At 38.8% G+C, this 26,003-nt stretch overlaps 1 protein-coding gene across 1 annotated transcript in view; it reads right to left on the reverse strand.

The window, feature by feature from the left end:
* LOC131038673 (uncharacterized protein At3g49140) overlaps window positions 1-26,003 on the reverse strand; it is a 260,478-nt gene that overhangs the window by 222,930 nt on the left and 11,545 nt on the right. The window contains exon 2 of the mRNA XM_057971181.2: window positions 15,623-15,761. Within this exon, the coding sequence (XP_057827164.2) occupies window positions 15,623-15,761 (139 nt within the window). The remainder of the gene's footprint in view (window positions 1-15,622; window positions 15,762-26,003) is intronic.

Raw genomic sequence — 26,003 nt, forward strand, 5'->3', positions numbered from 1 at the left:
CTTTGGTCCAAAAAACCCGATTTTGCTCATAAAGTGCATTTTTGACATTTTAAACTTGCTATTTGGCCAAAAAATCCCGATTTTGCCTAATATGTTGAAAAAGTGAAATTTTAAACTTGTCATATCCTCCAAAAAACCCGATTTTCATTGTTTCATACATTTTAAACTTGCTATTTGTTCCAAAAAACCCGAATTGCAAGGAAAAACATGTTTTTTGAGGATTTTTAGCAAATTTTTGTGGAGATTTTTTGGGAGATAGAAGGCGTTTTGGATTCCTCCCTATTTTTATGCATTTTCAAACACCTTTCACGCCACATGGAGGTTAAGATTGCTGGTTTTTAGCTTTATAACAGCAAACCACGTTTTTGCCAAAAAACCACATTTTTCTTCATTAAAAATGCCACGAATCAGCAATGTTATGAATCGTTTTGGCTTGGTATGTTAAGGTATTGAGGTTAGAAAGAGTCTTAGCCATTTTCCATGCCATTTCTCATGCATTTGCTGCCACGTTTTTCAGTTTTGGGCATTTTTTCAAAAACGTGGCTAGGGTTTTGGAATACGGTTAATTTCTTTTTAAGAGATATTCTTCTTTATTTCAAAGATTGATCATCTTTTGGAGAGGCATTTTTACATTGGAGCAAGGTAAGATTTATTTTCTTCTTGTTTCTTTTTTCTTGTTTTCTTGTTTTTTCCTTTCTAGTTGTAAATTTGTAAATGGTTGGTTCTTCCCCAAAAATCAAATTTTGTGAGAGAGATTTTCCCCTTTGTAAAGCAATTTTAGAATTGCATTGTTCTTCCCCATTTTCCCTCTTTACTTGTATTCGGGATTTTAAATCCCGATTACAAGTTGGATGAAAATCATTGTTCTTCCCTTACGGATAAAAGATTTAACCATCTTTTGTTGAAATTCCAAGTTGCAAAGATGAGAAATACCCATCCTTTCAAAATGGGGTTTTTTGAAATCCGGGTTGCAAGTTGAAAGTACTTCCCATTTTTGCATTGGCAAAGTTCCAAGTGACCTTCTTGAAATTCATTTTTACCTATCCGCTTCCAATTCCCTCATTCGTACATACCATTTCATCTATTCATTTCACACCTTCATTCATTTTCCCCATTTAAAGTCTACCTGCAATCAGCCATCCAGAACCCGAAATTGGTCCAAAATGCACTAAAAAAAACACTTGAAAATGAGTTCTAAAGGTCCAATTACAAGTGCAAACTTGTGTTTACCCATTACACATATGAAGTTGCATGTTTGTTCCCCGCAATTGCAAGTTAATGCTCTTGTTTATCCCACACATGTAATGCAACTTCCAAAACCTGAAATTCACTTGTGAGCCCATTTTTGCATCAATTTCTCTCTTCCCTTGTCAGTCTGGTTTGCACACATGATCTACCAAATCAATGGATTAAGGCATGGGCCTTATTTTGCAAGCAAATTTCAAGAATGAAGGATGATACAAAGAAGAAATACAACAACAATTCATGGTTGAGAGCATAAAATGCTTTCAAGACAAAGATGGTCATGACATGAAAAGAGGAAGGCAGCCCATTCCCTCTTGAAAAGCTAGTACTACCCCAAGCAAGAAGACAAGGATGCAAGTTGAACCAGAATGAAGGATGATACAAAGAAGAAATACAACAACAATTCATGGTTGAGAGCATAAAATGCTTTCAAGACAAAGATGGTCATGACATGAAAAGAGGAAGGCAGCCCGTTCCCTCTTGAAAAGCTAGTACTACCCCAAGCAAGAAGACAAGGATGCAAGTTCCCGTTCCGGTTCAAGATGTCTTTACCAATCTATAATACTTCAAGTTCTAGCATCCTGAAGCGACATGAAGATCGTCACAGACAAAGGATGATGCAGTTAGAGTCGTGTCTTTAGACACATGGAATAATTTTAGTTATGCATTTGTAATTTCGTTTTGACAAGTTACATGTAAAAGTATTTTTTGTAAAAAGCAAGTTACACATTACTTGCACTTTTGTAATTACATGTAAGACAACTACAAGTTGTGTCCGATTAGGACTGTAGTTGGAATAAGTCTTAGTTAGTTGGAGTAACTCTTAGTTAATGAAGTCTCAATTAGTTATTGAATGAGTCTTGGTGGCTGAGAGAATCTCTCAAGTTAGTTAGGATCCTCCCACCTTTTTCTCAAGGCTCCTCTTCTATAAATACTTGAGAAGTCCATTGTAATTATCATCTTTTGGAAAGCAAGCAAAAACTCTGCCAAATTTACAGCAAGAAGTCTTTGAGCTTATGTATGTGAATTGAAAGTTTTTTAAGAATAATAAAGAAGGATTACTCAAGTTTTGAGTCTTTGAGCTACATGTTTGAGTTTGAATCTTTTATTTCTTCTATGCCAAGTGTTTCTAAAGGAGATTAGTCCAATCTGATTTGAAGTCTTTGAGCTGCAAGTAGAGAAGATTAATTAAAATAGGAAACTCTCTTGAAGGAGCAGCAAGTCTTTGAGCTTGCGTCTATTCTTGAGGAAAAGTTACTGTTTGATAAGAAATAGCAGCAAGTCTTTGAGCTTGCATTAGTTCTTGTCTTTGTCTTGAAAGAATAGATTATTCCAGTCTTTGAGCTATTATCTTTTATTCGTTGTAAAATTTAGATTATTCCAATAGTCAAGTCTTTGAGCTTGATATTGTTGTCCCGTCCCGAAGGAAGTGACGGGAGTCTTTGAGCTTTCAGGAAACTTCATTTCCTTTCTCTCATTTTACTTGAAAGTGGTTACTGTTGTTCATATTCAATCGCTATCATTTTCTGTGAAGAGAAAAGGATATTGTCTTTCTTAAAAAAATAAAAAAAAGATTGCTGTCCCATCCCATTTTATTTTCCAAGTTGTAGTTAGATAGGGGGAGCCTTCCCTTAATTAGGAGTGTTTTTACTCGTGTGCTGTAGTTGAAACCACAATTTTGTATATTTCCCCAAGTGCACAAAATTTTCAACCAACATTGAGTTCCTAGTCATGCCCTTTGGTTTGACTAATGCTCCTGCCACATTTTAGTCATGCATGAACAGAATCTTCCAGGAACAGTTGAGGAAGTTTGTTTTGATATTTTTTGATGACATTCTAATTTTCAGCAGATGTTGGAAAGAACATCTACAGCAGTTGGATTAAGTGTTGGGCATACTAGAATCTGAATCCCTGTTTCCCAAGGAGTCCAAATGTGAATTTGGGATGGAAGCGTTGCTCTACCTTGGTCACATTATCAGTGCGGGTGGTGTGAAGGTAGACCCTAAAAAGATTAGAGCTATCATTAATTGGCCTACTCCCGAAAACATAACACATATGAGGGGATTTTTGGGGTTGTGTGGATTCTATCGGAGATTTGTAAAGGGATATTCTCAGTTGGCTGCCCCCTTTACAGATCTTACCAAGAAAGGGGCTTTTGAATGGTCCGAAAAGGCACAGGCAACATTTGAGCAGTTTAAGAGGATCATGAGCTCCTGCCCAGTTTTAGCATTACCTGATTTCACCAAGCCATTTGAGCTACAATGTGATGCATCTGGAGAAGGTGTTGGTGCGGTCCTCATGCAGGATAAGGACCCTTTAAGCGAAATGTTAGAAAGTTGAAAAATCAGCAAAAAGGCCAAAAGGGCCGAATTTCGGACCCTTTAAATGAAATATTAGAAAGTTGAAAAATTGACAAAAAGGCCAAAAGGGCCGAATTTCAGACCCTTTCAATGAAATGATAGAAAGTTGAAAAATTGGCAAAAAGGCCAAAAGGGCCGAATTTCAGACCCTTTAAGTGAAATGTTAGAAAGTTGAAAAATTGGCAAAAAGGCCAAAAGGGCCGAATTTCGGACCCTTTAAATGAAATGTTAGAAAGTTGAAAAATTGGCAAAAAGGCCAATAGGTCCGAATTCTGGACCCTTTAAGTGAAATGTTAGAAAGTTGAAAAATTGGCAAAAAGGCCAAAAGGGCCGAATTTCGGACCCTTTAAATGAAATGTTAGAAAGTTGAAAAATTGGCAAAACGGCCAAAAGGGCCGAATTTCGGACCCTATAAATGAAATGTTAGAAAGTTGAAAAATTGGCAAAAAGGCCAAAAGGGCCGAATTTCGGACCCTTTAAGTGAAATGTTAAAAAGTTGAAAAATGGGCAAAAAGGCCAAAAAGGCCAAAATTCAGACCTTTATGTTAAAATGTTAAAAGGCGAATTTGGCAAAGTTGTCAAAAGGTCCGAAAATTAGAAAAGTTGACAAAATGGCCAAAAGGGCCGAAATTTGGACCTTTAAGCCGAAATGTTAAAAGAAGAAAGTCCACAAATACCTAAAAAGGTCCGAAAATATTGAAAAGTTGACAAAGTGTCAAATGTCGAAAATCGCGATCCAGGCGATAGGTAAGTATTTCGAAAGGTTTAAAAAATTATCCCAAGGCACCGAATTTCGCATAGAGACATCAACACGTGAGAAGGGAAATTGACGAATTGCCCCAGTCCGCCTAAGTTCGGATGAAGTGTGAAAATCGCGAAATAAGGAACCACGCGAAATATGGAAAATCATGAAAGGAAAATTGGCAAAAACTCTCATACTACCGAAAATAGCGATTTAGGGTAAATATGAAAGAAGGTTTAAAGTTTTAAATGGTTTTCAAAACTCTCCGATTCACCGAAATTTGCCATCCGCAGCCCCTTTTCAGAATCGCGTTTCAACTAAGTTACCCGGGTTAAACTTGCAAAATCGCCCAAGGTAAATTGCTAAGTCTGTATAAAATTGCAAATTCTTTTCAAACCATAGGCGCAAATTTGGATTCAAAAGTTAACCGTTGAAATTCAAACTGCAGAACTCTTCCATTCAAATTTGCAAATCGTGCAATTTCTCGCCATTCATTTTTCACCAAGTAAGTGCGCTTTACCTCTCTCGATCATCTGGAATATTTACAAATTGGATGGATGTCTGTGCAAAATTGATTAAAATGCTTAAGTCTTCAAAATCATATCTTTTTATGTTTGTAAGGCGTCATGCAAAGCGATTGAAATCAGAATTTACTCCTAAGAATCAGCTAGAAAATGCATTTTCAAACTTAGGAAAATTTCTCAAGCTTTGTCCATTTTGAAATCAATGCCTAAATAAATTCGCAATCAAAAGCTTCATAAATACTTATGTTTAAATCAATCAAGCTTTTAGCTAACAATATCATGCTGCTCTTTCAATTCGATTTTTTTTTAATTAATCCTAGTATGCTGGTATATCCTCTATCTAACCCGCTTTACTTCCCTTTTGTCGCCTCGTAATCCGCGTTCGACTGTGTAGGATAAATGCCTAAATCGGCGGTAGAATCATCAAAGACGTCTGCTATAGCCGAGACATCGTGAGCATCCAAATCAGATATCCCTCGCAGAGTCGAAAGGATGAAGTACCCGTATCAAAGAGGGGGATTGAGGGAGTCAAAAGTTCAGAGTGTCTGGGACAATGTCAGTGATACTGACCTAGGCCATATCGATATCTGAGATTTCAAAAGCCGAGTCTTCTCCCTTGATGCCTATGGCAGGCCTAGGCAGATGATGGAAAGTGGCATCGCCCAAGCAGTGAGATTTCCCCCAGCAATGCAAAACTATGAGTTAGTAGTCGAGGCCGCCCGACATTACCAACCAGGTTCCAGATTGGTGCTCCTCGAGGACATGGTCCTCGCTAACTTCAATCCTGAGGCCATTGGCGACGCATTTGATATTCCCTTCCCAAACAATCCCACAACCACGACTATAGATGAAGCGCAGGGGGCGTATGATATGAATCCTGCCAGATGCAAAACACTAACCAATGAAGAGTGGTACAGAGAGAGAAGACCTCCAAGCGTCCGAATTGGGAAAAAGACCCCAAGAAGTGACTTTCACAATGAGCATGGGGACATGGTCACACTGCTCAACAAGGTTATGGGACTCCCCAAATCCAACTACTTTGAAGAATGGATGTTTACTTCACAGAACAGGTCTTCGCTGGGAAGTCCAAGTTTGACTGGGCCCAGATCATAAGCGACAATATCCACACCCAGCTGATCGAACTTGAGGCAAAGAAGTACTTCACTATGACATCCTATTTAGTCTACATGTTCGCCAAGAACCAGCCGCTGTCAGGTTTAATAATGAAAGGTCAAATCGGGAATGGACCTGATCAAGTAAAAGTATACGATTGTTACCCACAGCTAGACTATCAAGATATAGCTCAAAGGGAAAAGAACAGCCCGGCCTATGCAGTTGGTCAGTATGAGCGCGTCAATGACGCCTTCACAATGCACTTGGTCAGGCTTATGTAGGCAGGATTACACATAAGGCTCTCGGAGCAAGCTACTATTCTAGTACAGAGATACGGAGCCCGGTTCATCCAGTTCCCAAGGTTCTCCTATATCCGGATAGCTGGCTTTGATGGTGCCCCTCTCCGGCTTCCACGGTACCCAACCGACAAGATAGTTCTTATGGAGGTCGCAAGGTAGTCACGTCCGGCCGATAGCTTACTCAGAGACAACAAGTAGGCTGGATTTGCATCCCCCATGATTATAGGCAACCAGGATGTCCATCTGAAGACCCCCTCCTAGGCAGAGGAATCCTTCGTAGAGCTGGCCTCCTATGGCCTACAGGAGCATTTTCCAAGGAAATGCTTCGATCACGACAATCTGGCAAAGAAAGCCTATGGCAAGCGGTATAGAGCAAAGGAATCAGTTGAAGATTATTGGAAAAATCGCTCTGATGACTATGAGGTCCGGAGGCGTGAATATTCGAGGCTGAGTGTGCAGCAAATGCGACTCTATGAATATCGTCGGGTCCCAAATCAACTCTCAAATTCAGGAAATTGCCTGCAGGTCCGAGAATTTGAGGCAGTAAGATATCTTTTGTCAGGCGTTGATTGGACACAAGACCCGATCACTGATTTTGAGGCGGTCATGGCAGCCCCAGGAAGATATACAGACCAATGGTTGCATCAGAAGATTGAGCGACTAATTCATGAAGGAGTCCAGTTCACTTACCACTTAATGGGTAGCCTTGATTCTCAGTCCTCCGAAGATGAGGGAACTTCCAATGCACCTAGGGAAGAAATTGAAAAGCCTGAGAAAAGGAAGAAGGCTAAAGCCAACAGAGGAACTTGGACATCCAAGAGAACAAGAAGGGAGAAGATTCCCATTAGGAGGCCAGAGGTCACTTCATTGTCAAAGGACCCCAGTTCGTCCGACGATGTAGTAGAATTGGATTATATACCTGATCCTCCTTCCCAGAGTGACATCGATGCATTTGGAGCTGATGATCCTCCCGCACCCGACATGCTAAACGCCGAGCTAAGAGTCATTGAATCAGCCGAACCGGGTAACCAAATTGAGGAAGGAGAGATTCCATCCATTCAGGGGATCAAAGTACATGAACCCACCCAACAGAGTCGCCATGAACTGCTACTCCATAACACTACCAAAGATGACTCTACCGTTGAAGGAGAGCAAAGGACAGAGGAGACCCGCGAGCTCGAAAAGACTGAAGAGCTACCATCACACGAAGGCACCAGACAATTGTTCAGTGAAGTAGGAGAAAACTCTGCTGCGAGCAAAGAACACCCCCTCCACTCCTCCGGTAATGGAACAGCTGCAAATTTGTGATGAGTCGGCTAAAAACATCAAAGAACAGAGTGCAAACTTAACCATGGCATCAGCCCAGACTGTACCTCAAGAATGGTTAATTGCTCGAGCTCAACGCAAAGCCGCCACAAAGCCACCCATTGACTTGGAAGACATCTTCTCACGTATAGATCAAGCTAAGGCCAAGGGGAGGAAAAAGCCCAAGGCATATTTCAGAATGACCAAAGATGAGCAAAGGAACCGTACTCTTCACATCGCCACCCCGCCTGTAGACAAGCCAGCAGATCAAATTACACTGGCAAATTATAGCATCACAACCGTCCCCATTAGAAGAGCCACTAAGGAATAGGAAAAGGAGGAATTCAAGGATTCAGTACAAAACATGCTCAGGCAACTTGAAGAGATAACAGCTGAAAAGGACATGTATCGACCTCGTACCGAGCAGGCCGAGGGATACATTGATCAACTCCTGAGACCATTGCACAATGCTTCCGAATCCCACATTCCCCCGACGGCCTTGGCACAGAGGACCACAACAAAATTTGAAGGAGTACGGGATACTGCAAGGGCCGTCAGAGAATGGATACAAGGCATCAAAGGGAGGGGAGAACGAATCCTCGAAGAAGTAAAAGAGATGGCTCACTATCGAGAGACCACCCTGGTCCAGCTATTAGAGATGAAGAGGGAATCCCTTAGAATGCATGAAGTGGCTGCCACTACTCTTCCCCTCATGAGAGCTCTCTTCTAGACCCATGCACAGATTCCTACATTATCCACCATCCTAGATCCTTATAACATCAGCACTCTTAAGGAATGGTACTGGACTATCACCATGAAGAATGACACAAGAGAAATCATTGATAAAGAACACGATGCATGCGAGACAATTTTGAAAACCATGCAAGAACTCGACAAAACGATCCTCCAATGGTCTTGGGATGGCAAAATGACCTGTCCGATGAAGTGATACAGTCGGACTGGGAGGAAAGACTAGGGACGAATAGGATCACCTATTCCGCTAAGGACTTGAGTTTTGCTGGTCAATTCCAGTCAGACATGTTGTGCTTTGAGCATAATCGTTCCAGCTGGAAGGATGGTTTGAAGCACATAGACCAATACCTTGAAGGCATGCAGTATAAAGTTCGTCATCCTCCTATGCCTCCATTCAGTTTGCTATTCCAATTGTGCCTCAGGTTCCAGGAATATGTTCGTGAGGAACGTACAGCAGGTCGAGACCTTTGGCAAGAATATTTGCACGAGAAGGATGAATTCCTGGAAAAAGGATGTGAAGCTGAAAAAGAAAAAGTGCTCTCCTAAAGTGTTTTTTCCTTTTTAATTTTGAAAAGTGCACTTTTTGGCCAAAGGGTCATGTTTGACTTCTAAGTCAACTAAATGTAAAAACTTTATGTGTATGCACCTTTTTGGATTATTTTGGATAAGTTCTAATTACCTTTTTGGGTAGTTATTACTCCCTTTGGGGTAGTCGCTGATATTTACCATCCATTTATGGGTATGGGTACTCTTTTGTAAGGATGAATCTAGGCCATTTGTTTAGATTAGATCTTGGTCATTCATCCATTTTTGAAGCCTATTTAAGGGACTGGTTTTCCCTCATTTTGTAAGAAGTTCATAGATTTTTGCTGAAGCTTTGGCGAAATTTACAGGATTTAATGCAAAGTTAAAACTGTTTCAAGTTTCCTTGTGAGTGCATGGTCTCCTTTTTCATTAATTTAGAATTTTCAGTTATGTTTCTTTCCTTTATATAGCATTTTCTAAGTAAACATTTGATAGAGTCCTTGTTGTTCATACCGTTAGGGAATGGCTGATTGTCTTTCCTTCTGCATGGTTAATCTGAACCTTTCATATGCTTAGTTCGGTTATTGAATGCTCACTGAATGAATGTCAAAGTTTTGATGTTGTATTTAATAGCATGAAAATTCAATTTTCCCTTGAAGATCGCACTAGATTGATGCAAGTATTGTGCTTAAATGGCTGGTAATGCTTAATCTATTTATTTGGAGGTGTCTGTCTGTTTATTGAATCTGCTATCTTAGTTAAACTTTATATTTTTTGTACCCCTCTCTCTCTCTCTCTATCCCTTTTTTTGCCCTTTTTTTTACCAAGAGAATCCACAGTCCTGCTAAAAATAGTATCAACCCAAGTTAAACCATTCGATAAGCGAGACTATTAAAGTTCTAGGGAACTCATCCAGCAATTGCCTATTTCACCGTAAGTCCCCTTGTGTTTCCAACAAAAACACATCAAACCACTGAGTAATCCCGCAGTCAAGACCTGACGAACAAAACCTTGAGGTTGTCCCCTTTGATCAAACATAAGAAATAGCATTAGGGATTTCCTTATCTCAAGAGAGGATAGGATACTCAGCAAGTTCATTCTATTCTGTGTTGGTCGTATGGAGTTCGTAGCAATGCGATTTCAAACACGTCAACAGAACTCAGTCTGAAAATCATCTTGATCTGCAAATATCTTCTTTCCCATTTTAATTTTGAGTTTCCATTTTGATCTCCTAACTCGCTGATCTTTGAAAATCTCAATTTCCAACTTTCTAAATTGATTACAAGTTCGATTTTTGGAAGATTTGATGACATCACTCGGATTCTTGTTGACTTTATTTGACTTTCAAGAGTAGGGCAGAGTTTTTAGTGTTCAATTTCATGTTTGCTTGCCTTTAATTTCATACTTGGGCAGACTTTTGGAGGTCTTCAACATGGGCGGCCTTTCTCCTTATCACCATGCATGGTGGACTTTTATGACTCCACCATCTTCTTTGACATCAAACTTGGGCAGACTTTTCATTACCTTTTCAAGGCATAGGGCGGAGTTTTGAATTTATCCAAGGCGAACTTTTTCCACTCCACAAGGCATAGAGCGGACTTTGGATGCACCTCAACACATGGCAGAGTTTGAACATTCCCCTAGGGCTGACTTTTATAACCACTTTCTTAGGCAGAGTTTAGGAAGGACAGCAAAGAGGGCGTAGTTTTATGCTCCCTCTTCTTGGCCTCTTTAACATGGTGGACTTTTGTCATGACTACCAAGGCAGAGTTTGGAAAGACCTCTACCAAGGCGGAGTTTTGGTCTACCTCCTCAAGCATGGCGGAGTTTTGGAAGGACATCAACATAGGGCGGAGTTTTGAGACCACTCCCAAGGCGGACTTTTCTACTTCACCTAGGGCAGAGTTTTGAAACATGGCTACCAAGGGCGGACTTCTAAAGTATCTCCTAGGGCGGACTTTTGACTACCTTCATTCCATAGGGCGGAGTTTTATGACCTCTCCACCAAGCATGGCGAACTTTGGAAGGCCTTCATCCCATCCTCTTCAAGGCGGACTTTTGAACATCCCTTCATGGCGGACTTTGAACATCTCTCCAACATGGCGGATCATGCTTGGGCGGACTTTTGAACACCTGCCATAACACTCAACATCATCCATTAGCTAGAATTAGAAAAAATTTGGAAAATTTCAAAATTTCACAATTTAACCAAATTTAACCAGATTAACTTGAAATTTGAAATCCATACTCAGGCAAATCATCTGAAGCATTATGACCCCTAAAATGTAGGAAACTAGCTTATTAGGTCAAAAATTGGAAATTTTGGATCTCGGTCGAAGCAGGTCAGTGGTATCAGTGCAAACCCTAGGTCCCCATTCCAAAAAAGCAAAAAGCAGACATCCCTAAAAAATAGGGAAAACTTTCTAAAAATAGCCATACTGGGGATTGGGCTAAAAATGCCAAAAACGAAACTTCCTAAAAATAGGAAAAAGCAAAAAAGAAAAGTTTCTAAAAATAGAAAGTTGTTCAAATTCGTCCGAATCAATTGCGATCTTCGTCCTTTGGCCTTTCTAGGCACTTTGATGGTGTCCTGACTCTAGAATCACTTGGTTTGCAAAAACTAACTTTCAATCCTTAGGACTCGAACTGTTCAAAACTGAGCAAGGCTTGACAAAACTGAAGCGGAAGGCAACGAGACACTAACAAAAACCCTAGAAAGCAGGAAAAGAGAGGGGGCCCATTTGCAATGGGGCGATGTGTGAAATGCAAGAAAGAATTAGCCTCCGAGTTTGAGATGAAGGATCTCAGTCTTATGCATTACTTTCTAGGATTGGAATTTGGAAGTATGGCAAAGACCCAATGAGATTATTCTTAGTCAAGGGAAATACACCATAGATATCTTGAAGAGATTTGGGATGATGGATTGCAAGTCCATGTCCACATCTATGGAAACAAATTTGAAGAAGTTGAGTGACTCTACAGCTAGTTCAAATTTGGTAGATCCCACCATGTATAGACAATTGATTGGATCATTGATTTATCTAGTCAATACTAGACCAGACATTTGTTATGCGGTAAGCGCTCTCAATCAATTCATGTGTGAACCAAGACAAATTCATCTAGTTGCAGCAAAGCATATCTTGAGATACTTGCGTGGCATAGTGGGATATGGCTTGAGATATACTTCCTGTGAAGATCTAAAGTTACAAGGATATTTTGATTCTGATTGGGCCAGAAGTGTAACTGATAGGAAGAGCGCCTTTGGATGTTGCTTCAGTCTGGGGTCTGCCATGATTTCCTGGTGTAGCAGGAAGTAGACCTCTATGGCACTAAGTACTGCTGAGGCTGAATACATTGCAGCATGTGTAGCAGCTCGAGAAGCAGTGTGGCTTCGAAAGCTCCTTGCAGGATTATTTGGACAAACATTTGAGCCAACTGTGATTCATTGTGACAATCAAAGCTGCGTGAAGCTCTCTATCAATCCAGTGTTTCATGATAGAACAAAACATGTGGAGATCAAATACCATTACCTTAGAGATATGGTGCTAAGAAAAGCAATTCAACTTAAGTATAATTGCACTAATGAACAGACAGTTGATATTCTTACCGAGCCCCTCTCCAGAGTGAAGTTTGCACATTTCCAAGATAAGCTTGGAGTTGTGGAGAATGTTGCCCTTGTTGAGAAGGAGACTCAGCATCAATGATTTGTACTATTTGCCATGATGAATATTTCTCTAAGACAGAGAAATATGAGGTGAAAGCACTCTTCCATCTCTAAGACGGAGATGTTGTTTTCCACACATGGGAGTAGCCATGGTGGACGTCATGTTGAGAGACTCCATGATGATGTCACATTGAGTGACGCCATGATGAACACATGTGCACATATTTCCTTCCACACATGGGAGTAGCCATGGTGGATGTCATGTTGAGAGACTCCATGACATGGATATCTGGAAAGATACATCCCTAGCTAAGAGGGAGTGTTGACATTATAGCAACGGGAGTTCTCTTTCCACCTGAATGTTGTCGCCTAATTATAAACATTTTATTTATATTACTACCACTGATACGTGTTATCATCTTCATTTCGTTATCGCTGAGTTAACTCAGATTTTTGTCTAAGAAGAAATTGTCAATGATACATATATCTAACATATAAATTAAGTTTAGTATTTGGGGTTATTAATGTTAGTTAGGAACTATCGCACCCCTTTGCAAGTCATGTAACCCAGTTTAAGACGCGTGTATGTCCATCTGTCTAAGTTGGGTATAAGGACCCCTTGTTACGTGAGAATTGGGGAGAGTGAGTGAAAAATCGGTGATGCGCAACTAGAGGAATACAAAGACTGTAGAGGAATACTTTCTATATTTGTGAAGGAATACGAAGATTAATAAACAATATAATCAATCTTTATGTGATGCCCAGCATTCACATTCGAGATTTTTGTGTGAAGAGTACCTGTTCAAAACGGTTTATACTGCTGCTTACATTCATTTCTGATATAAAATTTACAAAAAGAAGAGCAGCCTTCCAATATGAAAGTAGAACTGTAGCCAACTACAAAGAGTAGACTCCTACCTCAAACTTTCACTAGAATGGGGAAGAGGAAAATGTAATTTGTTGTAACTTCCATGGATATGCAATTTATGATGATGATTTTCTATAACAATTTTCATAAATCATACTAAATACCATATTTATTGGTTGGTCATTGTATTCACATAATGATGCAATATTATATTCTTTTGATATTCAAACAAAATACAAAAACACTTTCGTAGTGTTTTGCAAACTTGTCTACTACATTTTTTAATTGTATTCGCATAAAACTTATGTTTTCTAAAGGAATTTAAGTACTTTATCAGTTGTCAAATTTGTCAGCTCACCAAAGCTGAATCAAATTTGGGTCCATCAAATTTTTGTCGAGTCTATGTTTTTGAACTATGATAATAACAATTATTAATCCTGACCTCAAACTATAAGAAAGAATAAATGTGATTCAGAGCTTTGTTTTCTCAAAGGTATTGTATACTATATTCTACCTAGAAAGGGAACCTTTCTATGAGGCAAATGATGAAATCATAGGCCATAAACTACAAGGAAATTTCTGAGTTTCATGTCATAGTTTTGGATCATCACGTATCTATGTTTTTGTTATATCACTATTATGTTTTTCTTTTTGGACATGCAATAAGCATTTTCTGATTTAGGTGGCAGTTTGAGGCAAAATTTGGGGGGAAAGAGAAAAAACAGTAGATAAAAACACCAAAGGCATAATTCCTTCACCATTGATCAGTATTTGATTCATTTTTACTTTTAAATTAATCATTTCTTCCCAAGAAGATTGTTTCATTTTTACTTTAAAAATCTTCATTCTTCCTAAAAGTAACTATAAAGAAATTCTCTTCTGAAAGAAAAAATCAGAATGTTGTAGACTTTTCACTATTCGTGTTCTTGCTATCACAATTATACATGTCTCACTTTTTTAAAACTGTATCCAATTTCTGGTCTAAGTGGTGGTTTGGAACAAAATTTTGAAAAAAATAACTTCTTTAACTATTAATTGTGTTGGAATTTATATTACATCTTAGTTTAGTATAGGTTAGAATTAAATAATAAATTAACATGTAATGTCAATTTATAAATAAATGTTTAAGTGAGTAAATAATATTAGTTTATAGGTTAGTTGTAGGGAAGTTTGGGTGGTTGAACCATTTCATAGCTTTTATAAAACGTGTTATATGTAACACAAAGAATCATTAAAAGAGTAAACAATATTTTTAATAGCATCCAATTGTATATCTGCAAGAATGGTTTAGTTTGTTTTTGTTTTTTGTTTTTTTTGCAATTAGTTTTCAATTGATTGCAGTTTGAAATTGTAATGTGTCAGAAAATCTGAGCTGTGCTATCCAATGAGTCAAGCAAAATGAAGCATTTTGGATTTAACATACCCTTATAAATACTCCAAAGTGTCCTGGAATCATGAAATACAAAAATACAGAGGATTTTGAAACTTTAACAAAACCAAAATGGTGTGTTTTGACAAATTTAATGTCACAGTAGGGTGTTTTCACTTCCTTAGGGTAACACTTGGTACACGACTTTTCAAATTTCCAGGCAGATTGTTCTTCTATTGATAGATTATTTTATTTCTCGCCAAAAATAGCTTAAAAGAATTGTCATCTAAAGGAAAAAACAGAATGTTGTAGCTTCACATCTTAGAAGAAATGCTGCCTTCCTGTCGAGCAATTCTCATTTTCCATAATGTTTCCTTTTGCATTGCAGTACCGTCATGTTTATTGGGTTCATCTTCCTTTGTTTCAGTTCACTGCTTTCATAACACATTTAAGTTTCTGCAACTTAGTGTGTTGTCCAAAGGATTACTAATCAAATCTGAATCACTTTCATAGTGTACTTTGTGTACCATGTACTTGTCTTAGTCCCAGTGACCTCTCTTGACCACTCGTGAACATTACTATCTAAACTCGATAAATAAAAACTGATGAAAAAGCTAAACTTATACCACTGTTTAATAACTTTACTGGAAGATTTACCAATCTAATAAATCTTTTCTTAATGTAATCATAAAGTTCTATGATAGAAAAAAGACAAAAGCTACTTCCCAACTGACATCTGCAGGCCATTGCATAATGCAGGAGGCTTGACTGTTCTAATATACACCATGGAGGTCCACAACCTTGACCAAAAATATTGACAACTATTGATGAAGAATCATATTTTAGTAAAAATACCTAATGAAACTAGTTCGCTTGCTGCCTCCAAGTGTACGCCTGCTCCCTGCATAAGATGCTCTCTTTTGGCTGATTTGGCCACCAAATTGAGACCATCCAAAATCCTCCAAACCCTGGCAAAGCACTGTCAAACTGCCACCTGCATAAAGAATTAGCAATCATTGAACTGATTAATTTTATGAGATGAAGTAAAAAAATTGTTAGCAAAAGTTCCAATTGGATAAAGGGGAGGGCATAATTACGTATACAATTTGAGCATAATGTTTGCAAATTAACTGCTTTCAGCTTCAAAGTTTGGATTTATCAAAAATTATATTCAAAGTTCTGCAAAAACTTTCCTTTTGCTTGATGAATCTCAAGCAAGCTTATGGACCACATTTTGCACAGCATGCCATGATTTACATTTTCTTGATCATTTAATTGCAATGCCCATTTGCACTTCCAAGTTCACTCTGTGCTTAACTATTTTATACATGTACACATTTTTCCTTCATAAATTACAGACTAGTAGAAAATTCTAAATGGATAATACAAAATGAAGATGATACTGGCAACACAAAAGTGATTTGAAAACAAATATCAAGATGAGGGACCATAACAGCAATTAAAAATGTAATTGGTATCTTTAGTCTTAGATTCAATAGAATTTTTGTACCTCATTAGGAGGATGTTTATATATATACGTGTTTCTTCTCTTATATTTGCAAGCAGGATCCAGAATCCAGATAGCTAAAGGCTTCACTTGAAGCCAAAATATACTTTATTACTTAGTATAGCCTGAGTTATCAGTCTCAATAGGTTTAAGCTTTTTACCTATGAAAGTTCAAGATGGCAGGCATAGAAGAAATTTATTTGCAGGCATCTACATCTGTATGGTGCAAGCTCTAGCTTGAATGGTATTGCTTAGGCACCCTGTTATTTGATGTGATTCTTTCTGAAACTTAAAAATATAAAATAAATGAAGTGTTTATAGAAACATAATTATGGACTGTGGAAGTTCAAAATCTACTATTTAGGTTATGTTCATGATATGAGTTGAATTACCACGGGCTTGAATATCGATCGGCCCTTTGATATGATAACAATCAAATTAAAAACTCTCCCATTTTAAGATTTCATAATAAGAACCAATGCTCATGAAACCTTCACCTGCATGAGATTTATTGAAGCAAAGTGCAAACATTTATTATATTACAAAGTTGATTTGAGTAAGGAGATGACAAAAAATGGAAAGGGTAGGGAGAATGAGAAAGTGTTGACCAAAGAGATTTTGAAAAGGAAGACTAAAGGCCCTTTAAATTCATTGCTAGGCAATGAAGAAAAATTGCATCATGTAAGAAAAAACCAAAGGAATTAGTAACAACCAAATATTTTGAGTAGCTGAACCAAAAAAAAAAGCAATCAACTATTTATCCAATTGCCTTAATCTAAATCAGAAATTCAATATGTAAACAACAATGTTACAAGAATTGGACTCACCTCGTACTCAGCAAGCTGATTTTTGACCTAGACTCAACACAAACTTGGCAAAGACTTTGGAAATTAAATAACCCAAGAAATTCAGAGATTTTTAAGGATTTTAACTTGTTTCATGCACCCTTTAATTAATAAACCTTAAAGACACAATAACTGTAATGTCCCCTTTTTCCGAATGATCATCCTGCAAAGTCATCTAACCTATTTTTATTCCTATAGGCTATGATGAGATACTAAAAAGTGAATAAAATTGAATTTATTATTCATAAAGTTGTCCCATTAAAATAAATCTTAAGGGTAACTTCATTTTTAATTAGTTTAATTAAAGTCACTCAAATAAAAAATAAATATTATAAAGTCACTTTATTAAATTTATTAAAGAAACTGTACTTCTAGAAGCCTTAAGGAGATTAAATTAGATTCTTCTAGAAGACTCAGCTGGGTAAGTCATTTGGCATCCATTTCTTGACTTGTGATGTTATTCAGAATTTCTTGGAGCTTGTGTTTGCAAGTTTAGTGTGCCCTGGGATGAAAACCCTTGGGTTTCTTTGGTAGACTGAACGAAATCCCACTCCATCCTTCAGGTTGAATCACTTCAAAATTCACGATTGGGCTTCACTGATGGAAATTAGTAAAGTCTTCTACAAACACAAATTTTAGAGGTAATTATTTAATTCTTAGAATAAAGATATTATAGTTGGGAAATAAATACATTACTTCCTGAGAATAAAGCTATAAAATTTTATGGGGGAACTTCTCTGAGGATTGATCATGGAATATTATATTTCAATGGGATTAAGTTTTTGAAATGAAATAATAATATTGGCATGAAGTTGAAAGAATAATATTTGGTACCTTGACGTTAAAATACTGTTAAGTGTGGCATGTGGTTTAAAGACATTAATGTGAATTAGTTTTAGCCGCTGGAACCAATATTCAGACTTGCGAATGCAATATATCACTGAACAAAATAATTTGATAATAATATCAGTTGTGTAAGGGCGAATTGGACTGTATTTGGCAGGTCAATTTCAGAGTTTTGGCACAAAAAGTGGGACCCATAGACGATTGAGGATTTCGCATTTATTCCCTTGGAGTGGAAGCTTCCTATGTCCGGCATGAAGGATTCCAACCCTTAAGTGCAGGACTAACATCAAAATTGTAGAGAATTGAGGCGATATCACTTGCTGGGTCAATTTAGGGGAGTTTTGGAAGGCGTGGCAGATATTCAGATTTCATTTGCAGACCCTTGGAGGGTGTGAACAGCTACAGCAACACACAGAAATTCATTGCAGGCCCTGAACGTGGTTTGGATAGGACTTAGGGGGGTCATTACATCTAAAGAAGCAATCACCATTGCTTATTATCATTGTGGATGTCTATATTGCCTGTGTTGAGCAACTTATTTGGCCAGGAATGAGCAACTTATTGTTGGCAGTAATATTAGACGGGAATAAAACAGTAGTTAATCAGGTAGTACTTTACTTTGTTAGTAAGGTAACCAAGGGATGCGACGGTTGCCCCTCGCATCCCCTCGGTACCTTTATATACCATGGAAGGTAACTTGTAAACACCCATGATTATGAATGGAATAGTATCTCTTATATTTGCTTGATCTTACCCGGTATCTATGGCATTATTGTCTTTCGTTAAGCATTCTATCTGTATGTTCTAAAAACTGTTCACCCAAAGGGTAAACATTTGGCGCCGTTGCCGAAATTTATCCGGAGCAAGGGAATATACTACATGGCACATGGATAATGGGACAACCATTGGCCGAAGGGACGAGCAGTAACCCTGACGAAGAGCCTAAAGAACTATTCGAGGGAGAAATAGCACTTAAGAAAGATTTCTCCTGCATCCTCCGGGTGGCGATTGAAACGCATGTACGAAGGGAAGCCACCACCGAGGATGTTCCAGAAGATGTTGTGTGGAGTGCGCTTGGTGTAAGCCCAGCGGTAAATCATTTGATGAGCAACTTGCCCAACCTTCTGCCACAGGCATTTTTGGCTCTTCAAAACCGTAGGGAAGACACCTATCGGGAGAACCGACGCCAACAAATCCTACGGGAGTTTCACGAGAGCCAAGAGGAGGAGTGCAATGAAACCAAGCGAGGGGTAAATAATCCCTGAACTGTGTACGAGCGAAGGAGAATAAACAAGAACACCCCCACTGTAGTGACATACATTGTATACCAGGTGTAATATCCCAGTAATTTTATTTTTTTATTTTTTAACAATAAGCGACACAAGCAATCACCACAACCCGTTAAGGTTAGAGAAATAAACCGAACTGCTGAAAGGGAACTGTTGTGACCATTTCACACATCGCCCCATTGCAAATGGGGACCCCTGCTTTTTTGCTTTCTAGGGTTTGTTTTTAGGTCTTTTAGGGTTTTGTCAGTTAGCCTTTGCATTTTGAGTGTCTCCACGGGGATCCCCTGGATAGCAGGTCCTGCCGGAGTGATGTCCTGATCCTGAAATTTGGCTAAGTCTGAAAGTCCTGATCCTGAAATTTGACTAAGTCTGAAACTGAAAAACCTCCAAAAACTAGATTTTGCAATACGACTCCTGGAGGTCTGAAACCACTCTCAAACATCCACTTATACTTAAATGTTATATTCCATAAAATTATCCTAGCGGAGAGTTCAAAAAGTCAAATTTCGCTCCTGACCCTCAAAGAGGGCCCGAAGCGAAAAATCTTGTGGAGGTCATTTCTAGCCTTATTTGATCGATTTGAAATGTCAAAGGCATAGTGGAGGATGAAGTGAGCATGATAAAGTATCTCGACTTGATTGAATATGATGAATTGAATGAGTTTTGCCCAGGAGAGGTAAAATCGCTCCTGACCCTCAGAGAGGGTCCAGAGCGATTTTCTTTGTGTGCACATTTTTTTGACCTTTCTTGGACATAAATTCATATTCATAGCGTGAAGCAAGGCGACATCTTCCTTAGCAAAGAAATTTTGAGACGAAAAGTGAAGCATTTTGGTCTAGGTAGCAAAAATCGCTCCTGACCCTCAGAGAGGGTCCAGAGCGAGATTTTCAAATGTGCATTATTCTTGCAAGATCAAAGTGATTTTTATGATTGGAATGGATAAAGGCAAGCGTGTTTTACCCATTGAATATAATTTGGATGATCAACAAGGAAGCAATCAAGCCAAAATTGGAAAATCGCTCCTGACCCTTGCTGAGGGCCCAGAGCGAATTTTCAAGATTCTCTCCTTTGTTTGTGGAATTGAGACAAAATCTTGTGTGGATAGGAAGAGGATGTGATGTTTTGTGCCTTAGAAGCAATTTGGAGTCCAAAAGATGAAGAAATATGCTTAAAACCAAAAAGTCGCTCCTGACCCTCTCTGAAGGTCCAGGGCGAAATTTCCAAGTATGCCCATTTTCCTTGCATTTTGAGACGATGTTTTTGTTCTCAAGACTCAGTAGGGAGGGAAGTATGATGTTCTACGCCTTAAGAGTAATTTGAAGTTGGAATGATCAAGAATTTGTTGCAAAAGACTCAAAATCGCTCCTGACCCTCTTTGAAGGCCCAAAGCGATTTTCCAGGGTTCTCTCCCTTTTGTGTGGAATTAAGACAAAATCTTGCCGGGACAGGAGGAGAAAGTGATATGTTATGCCTTAGAGGTGATTTGAAGATTAAAAGATGAAGGAATATGCCAAAAATCAAAAATCGCTCCTGACCCTTGCTGAGGGTCCAGGGCGAAAAACCTCAAAATCACACCTTTTCTCCAAAATTTGATAAAGCTAAGTTTGCAAGTCAGTGAGAGGGCCAAGTTGAAATGTCTTGAAGAGGTTTTGGACGTTGAAAAATGCCAATCCTGAGCAAAAAATAGAAAATCGCTCCTGACCCTTGCTGAGGGTCCAGGGTGAGATTGCCTTTAAGGACATTTTTTCCTCCAAAATTGTTGATGAATTAACTCTATAGTGCAAGGAAATGGATCTTAGAGGTGACATTGTGAGTTCAACAAACAAGTTAAGGTGGATTCTAGCTAGAAAATGAAAAATCGCTCCTGACCCTTGCTGAGGGTCTAGAGCGAAATTTACACTTCCACCTATTTTTTCTCATACAAAATGTCAAATTTGAAGTGCAACACATTAACTGGATATCAATTTACCCTCCAGGAGATTTTCAAGTCAAGATGCGAAGTATTCAAGGCTAAAATTAAAAAATCGCTCCTGACCCTCAGAGAGGGCCCAGGGCGAAATCATCATGGAGTTTAATCAAGCCTTGTTTTAAAAATTAATATTCTCTAAATTGCACTTGATCGCCAACATTGCTAATTTTGAGGCATTTGGAAAATTAAAATTAAATTAGCATTAAATTAAAAGCATTTTTGGCATTTAATAAATTGATTTTAAGCCTTGAGAAAATCGGACTTTTATTTTGGAGGCATTTAAAATTAATTTTTATTAAATTAAAATTGAATATAAAGCGCAAAAGGCATTATTTTGCCTTTATTTGACAAGTCGGCCTACTCTTTTGAGGTTTTATTTATTATTTCACCTTTTATTTGGTAAGTCGGCCTTGGAGAGAAGAGAGGTGAGCACTCTATATAGTGGAGGGGTTTGTTTCACATTTCAATTCATTCAATCATCCTTTAAGTGCGAAATTGGGGAGCTAATTGAAGGAGCGAAATCTAGTTGGAGTGGAGCGAATTTCTACTAAGTGTTGAAGGCTAGAAGGAAGTGGAGTTTATTCTTTTCCAAGCTAAAGGAGGTGCAATTCATCCTAGAGATGGCTTTGATCTACACTTTGCCTAGTGAAACCTATTTTTTACATCATTTCTTAGAGTTTAATACTCAAGAGGAGGTATGGCAAAATCATCTTGACACCCTTGTTTAAGGTTTGATTTTTGGACATTCGTTTTGGAAAAATCTAAGTATTGCATGGTTAATTAGGAAATGATAACTCAAGATTTATCATGAAGTTTCCTAATTAAAATCTTAAATCTTCCTTTTAAGTCTAGATTTCTAGACTTCAAGATATATTACTAATTTTGAAATGTTGTGTAGGGACAAAGATGATCTCCTCCAGCTCAGTGTCATCAAAGAATATCAAGCAAGGATAAGGGCGACCTCCTCCAGTCTAGCATCAACAAGGAGGGCCTTCTTCGGTCAAGCATCAGCAGGAATAACTTCTTCCAATCCAGCATTCCAAGGCAAGGTACATCAATCATCCTGCACATCAAAGACAAAATAAGTCAGAGCAAGGGTTCGTTGAAGGAGCAGATAGTTTCAGAAGAGTTAATTAAAGCTAGCTTCTTAGCAACATCAAATTGGCATCAACCAAGTGTCAGAGGAGGTGGCATTCTAGTCATCACTTCTCCAGTTGGTCCACCTCAGCATGTCCAGATTCAATGTACCTAACTCATGGGACTTCGATGTACCTACCCCAGCTATCCATTGATTGAATTTTCCAAAGAAGACATGTGTCCTAAGGATGTGATTTTATCATTGGTCAAGCATTAAATGTTATGTAATGGTTGTAACAAACCCTAATTAGGGTTTTCATTATTGATCTTAGCCATCAAATTGTATTGTGGGCACTATATAAGCCCCGACTCTTCATTTGTAAAGGCAGATAAGAGAAGGTAGTTAGTGAATAGAGAGTAGTTAGAAGGTGATTAGTCAGTTGATAGAGTAGCAATTAGAGTAGAATAGGAGGACAAGGCAAGAAATTGTTGCCATTGATTGTAAACAAACTCCATTTTCATTGAAGTAATGGTGAAGTGTGTCGTTTCTTGCAATATGCATGGTTTCTTGTTGAATCTTCAATTCTAGATGGTAGATGATTAGATCGAATGAAGGAAATTGTTGAATGCACCTGTGTGGAATCCGTTTAATCCATACCACTAGCCTCTTACTGATTGTAAGGACGCCTTGTGTGGTCAACTGGAATGAAATGAGCTTAATCATAAGTCATTACACGTCTATTGTTTCATGCATTTTCTTGAATGGTGATCATTGTCAAATGGTGTACGATTTAAACATATTGGAAGCATCCCTTAGAAGATCGCACTGAGTTGGTGTTGAATTGTTCAGCCTGATGGTGAGACCCAGCCAGTAGGACTCCACCTAGTCATTCATCCATCTTCTCGCATTCTAGGTAGTAGAGTAGACTTCCTAAACCCTGCATCTTTTGCCATTTGTTTGTATTCCAGTTAGTTAGTAAAATCCTGTGTTCCAGCAATATTCAAAGCAAATCATACGTTTAGTCATCAAGTGTAAGTCCCCTTGTGATTCCAGCAAATCACATCATACCACAGAGAGCTTATCCATACGTAGAGATCCTACAGCAAAGAACCTTGAAGTCACCTTGATTGATCCTTTTTGCGATATCTTCAGCATTCAGAGGCTTTATTCAAGAGACGATAAGGTACCTTTAGGTATTTTATTCTGTGTTTGGTCGTGTACAAAATACACGTCAACGGGAACCCTTCCACCTTTTGTTCACCGAGAGCCCAGTCTGGGAGGGTGACAGCATACGATGTTCCGGGGATCGTTAGCAACAATAATCAAACTGAAATTACAATGCCTGGGCGGCAAGCCAACCCCTTCTGCTTATCCAGCAGGATAGAAACCAAACTCTTGGCGGTAAACCGACCAAGGGAAAAATGACAAGAAACTGAAATTCAATCACTCTACCGCGTGTTTCAGCGGGAAGACATTACATTAAGCAATCACTCTGCCGCATATTTCAGTGGGAGGACCATTGTATTGAACTTATCACTCGACCACTTATTCAGTGGGAGGACTGAGTGCAAAAACTGAATTACAAAACTTAGAAGGCGGCAAGCCAGCCTCTTCCACTTATGCAGTGTGAATTACAAATAGAAGCAAAAAGAAGGGATGATCAATACTACGGAAACAACCTTACAAAATAGAGATGAGCTAAGAAGAGTAATTGCAGATTTCTACAACAAGACTGTAATCTTCTATTACAATTAATCTGCAGGCTGAAAGTACAATTCAGCAGCCTATGGAAACATCAAAATACTCATAACTCCCTCATTTTTCACCCGAATCAATTCAATCAATCCCAATCCCACAATATAACACTAACAACAACATCCCATCCAAACTACAACCCAAACAACCCACTATTCATTTGGCACGCATCCCAATGCAAGTGCAAAAACCCACGCTATACCTGGGAAGTTCGATTTTATCTAGTAAATTCATTGCTCATTTAAAACTGCTAAAAACTCACACATTGTATCGCCATGGCTAGGAAGGAAGGATGAGCCGGTACCCAGAATGATGGAGTCGCCTGGTTAAGAGGTGTGAGCAAAATATACTTTCAGCAGTCCCACGACCAGCAACCAGAAACACTCAAATCCAACATAGAACACTCCATAATCTGCAACTCATTCACCAATCAGCAATGGGAACACAAGGACACAACTAGGTACTATCTTGCAAGTACGAAACTGAGACTCAACTAGGAAGCCAACTTCGAAGCTCAGATTTTCAGTAGCCAAACCGGCAGCATAACGATGCAATTTTCAAAGATAATCCAAATGATAGCCCAAGCCTCATATTTATAACTTCACTCCTCAAATCCAAATGCAATTCCTCCAAATTCAACGCCTTGCATTTGCATTTCATTCCACTACATGTGGACCCAAGTGTAGCGCCACTTTTTCCTAAGTCAAAAACTCACGCCAAAAAGGGGGAAGACCCAAGTTAATCACTTGGCAAATAATGGTGATGCAAATAATATCCTTCTAAAATATTTCGACATCCCATAGTTCACATGAATTTCGCCAAAACTTAGGATAAAACAGGCATTAATCCCAAATTTAATAAACCAGTAGCCAATAATCAAATTAATTAAATATTAACCTTAGGATAAGGAAATAATATTTAATTATGTCGCAAATGACTCCCGTACTAATTATTATCACAATCAGGATGAAACTGAGCCCGGACGACCACAGAACTGCTGCAGAATCAGAACCCCTGTCTACTGCCAAAAATAGAATTGTGCCATATAGCCACTTACTGAAAATAGTAAGTCAAGAACTAATGCTCAGAAAAGCATGATCATCGCATCCAGAGGCAAAACATGGAGAGTTCAGTAGGACAGTAACTCCAGAATGGTCATTCCCTGACTTACTAAAAATAGTAAGTCCTCATTTCATCAATGCTGGACCCTCATTCTTCATTCCACCTAGCCTACGGGTCTCAGGAATAGGCTAATGGACCACTAGAAGGCCATCAGTGAGAAGGGGACATTACACCAAGGATGAATTAATAAAAGTGTTCTTTTCAATATGATGTCTTGTTCTATTTCATAAGGAGAATTTAGAATTAATGCCCAATCTGCTAAATAAGGACAAAAACAAGAAGGAATGCGTTGGGGACTTTGAAGCCACTCAACGAGCATTAATTCTCGAGCAACAATAGAACGAAGAAGAAGATTCAAGAGGATTGCCGAGGAAGGAAGTGACAGAAATGGCAGCAATGGCTCTGGCGAGGGCCAAGTTTCCACACTAATAGAAACCACCAGGAAACGGTTGGGGGACCTTTCCCTAACATTGGAAGAGATCGGTGACAGGAATATGGTAGAGCCATACATGCCATACAGAGATGCCAAGACCAGGAGGGAAGACGGGACAGAGATCGAGAACAGAGAGACGAAGGATACCGGTGCGACCGAAGGTCTCGAGAGGACACAAGGTCACGGTAGTAGAAGCAACGTGTTCGGTGCAAGCTCATCACACCCCGGTAGTCAGAGCAACTTGGTGGGACCCAACGGACCAAATCTCAGCGAAGTACGTTCAAGAGGACCAGTGTCTGGAGGAGGAGTTCTTGGAGGGTCAAATCCGAGTTTTGGAGGGCAGACCGGGCCACCGCCAAGGAACGGAATGGCGAATCGGCAAAAATTGCCGA

Source organism: Cryptomeria japonica, chromosome 9, assembly GCF_030272615.1.
Source record: "Cryptomeria japonica chromosome 9, Sugi_1.0, whole genome shotgun sequence".
Lineage (NCBI taxonomy): Eukaryota > Viridiplantae > Streptophyta > Pinopsida > Cupressales > Cupressaceae > Cryptomeria > Cryptomeria japonica.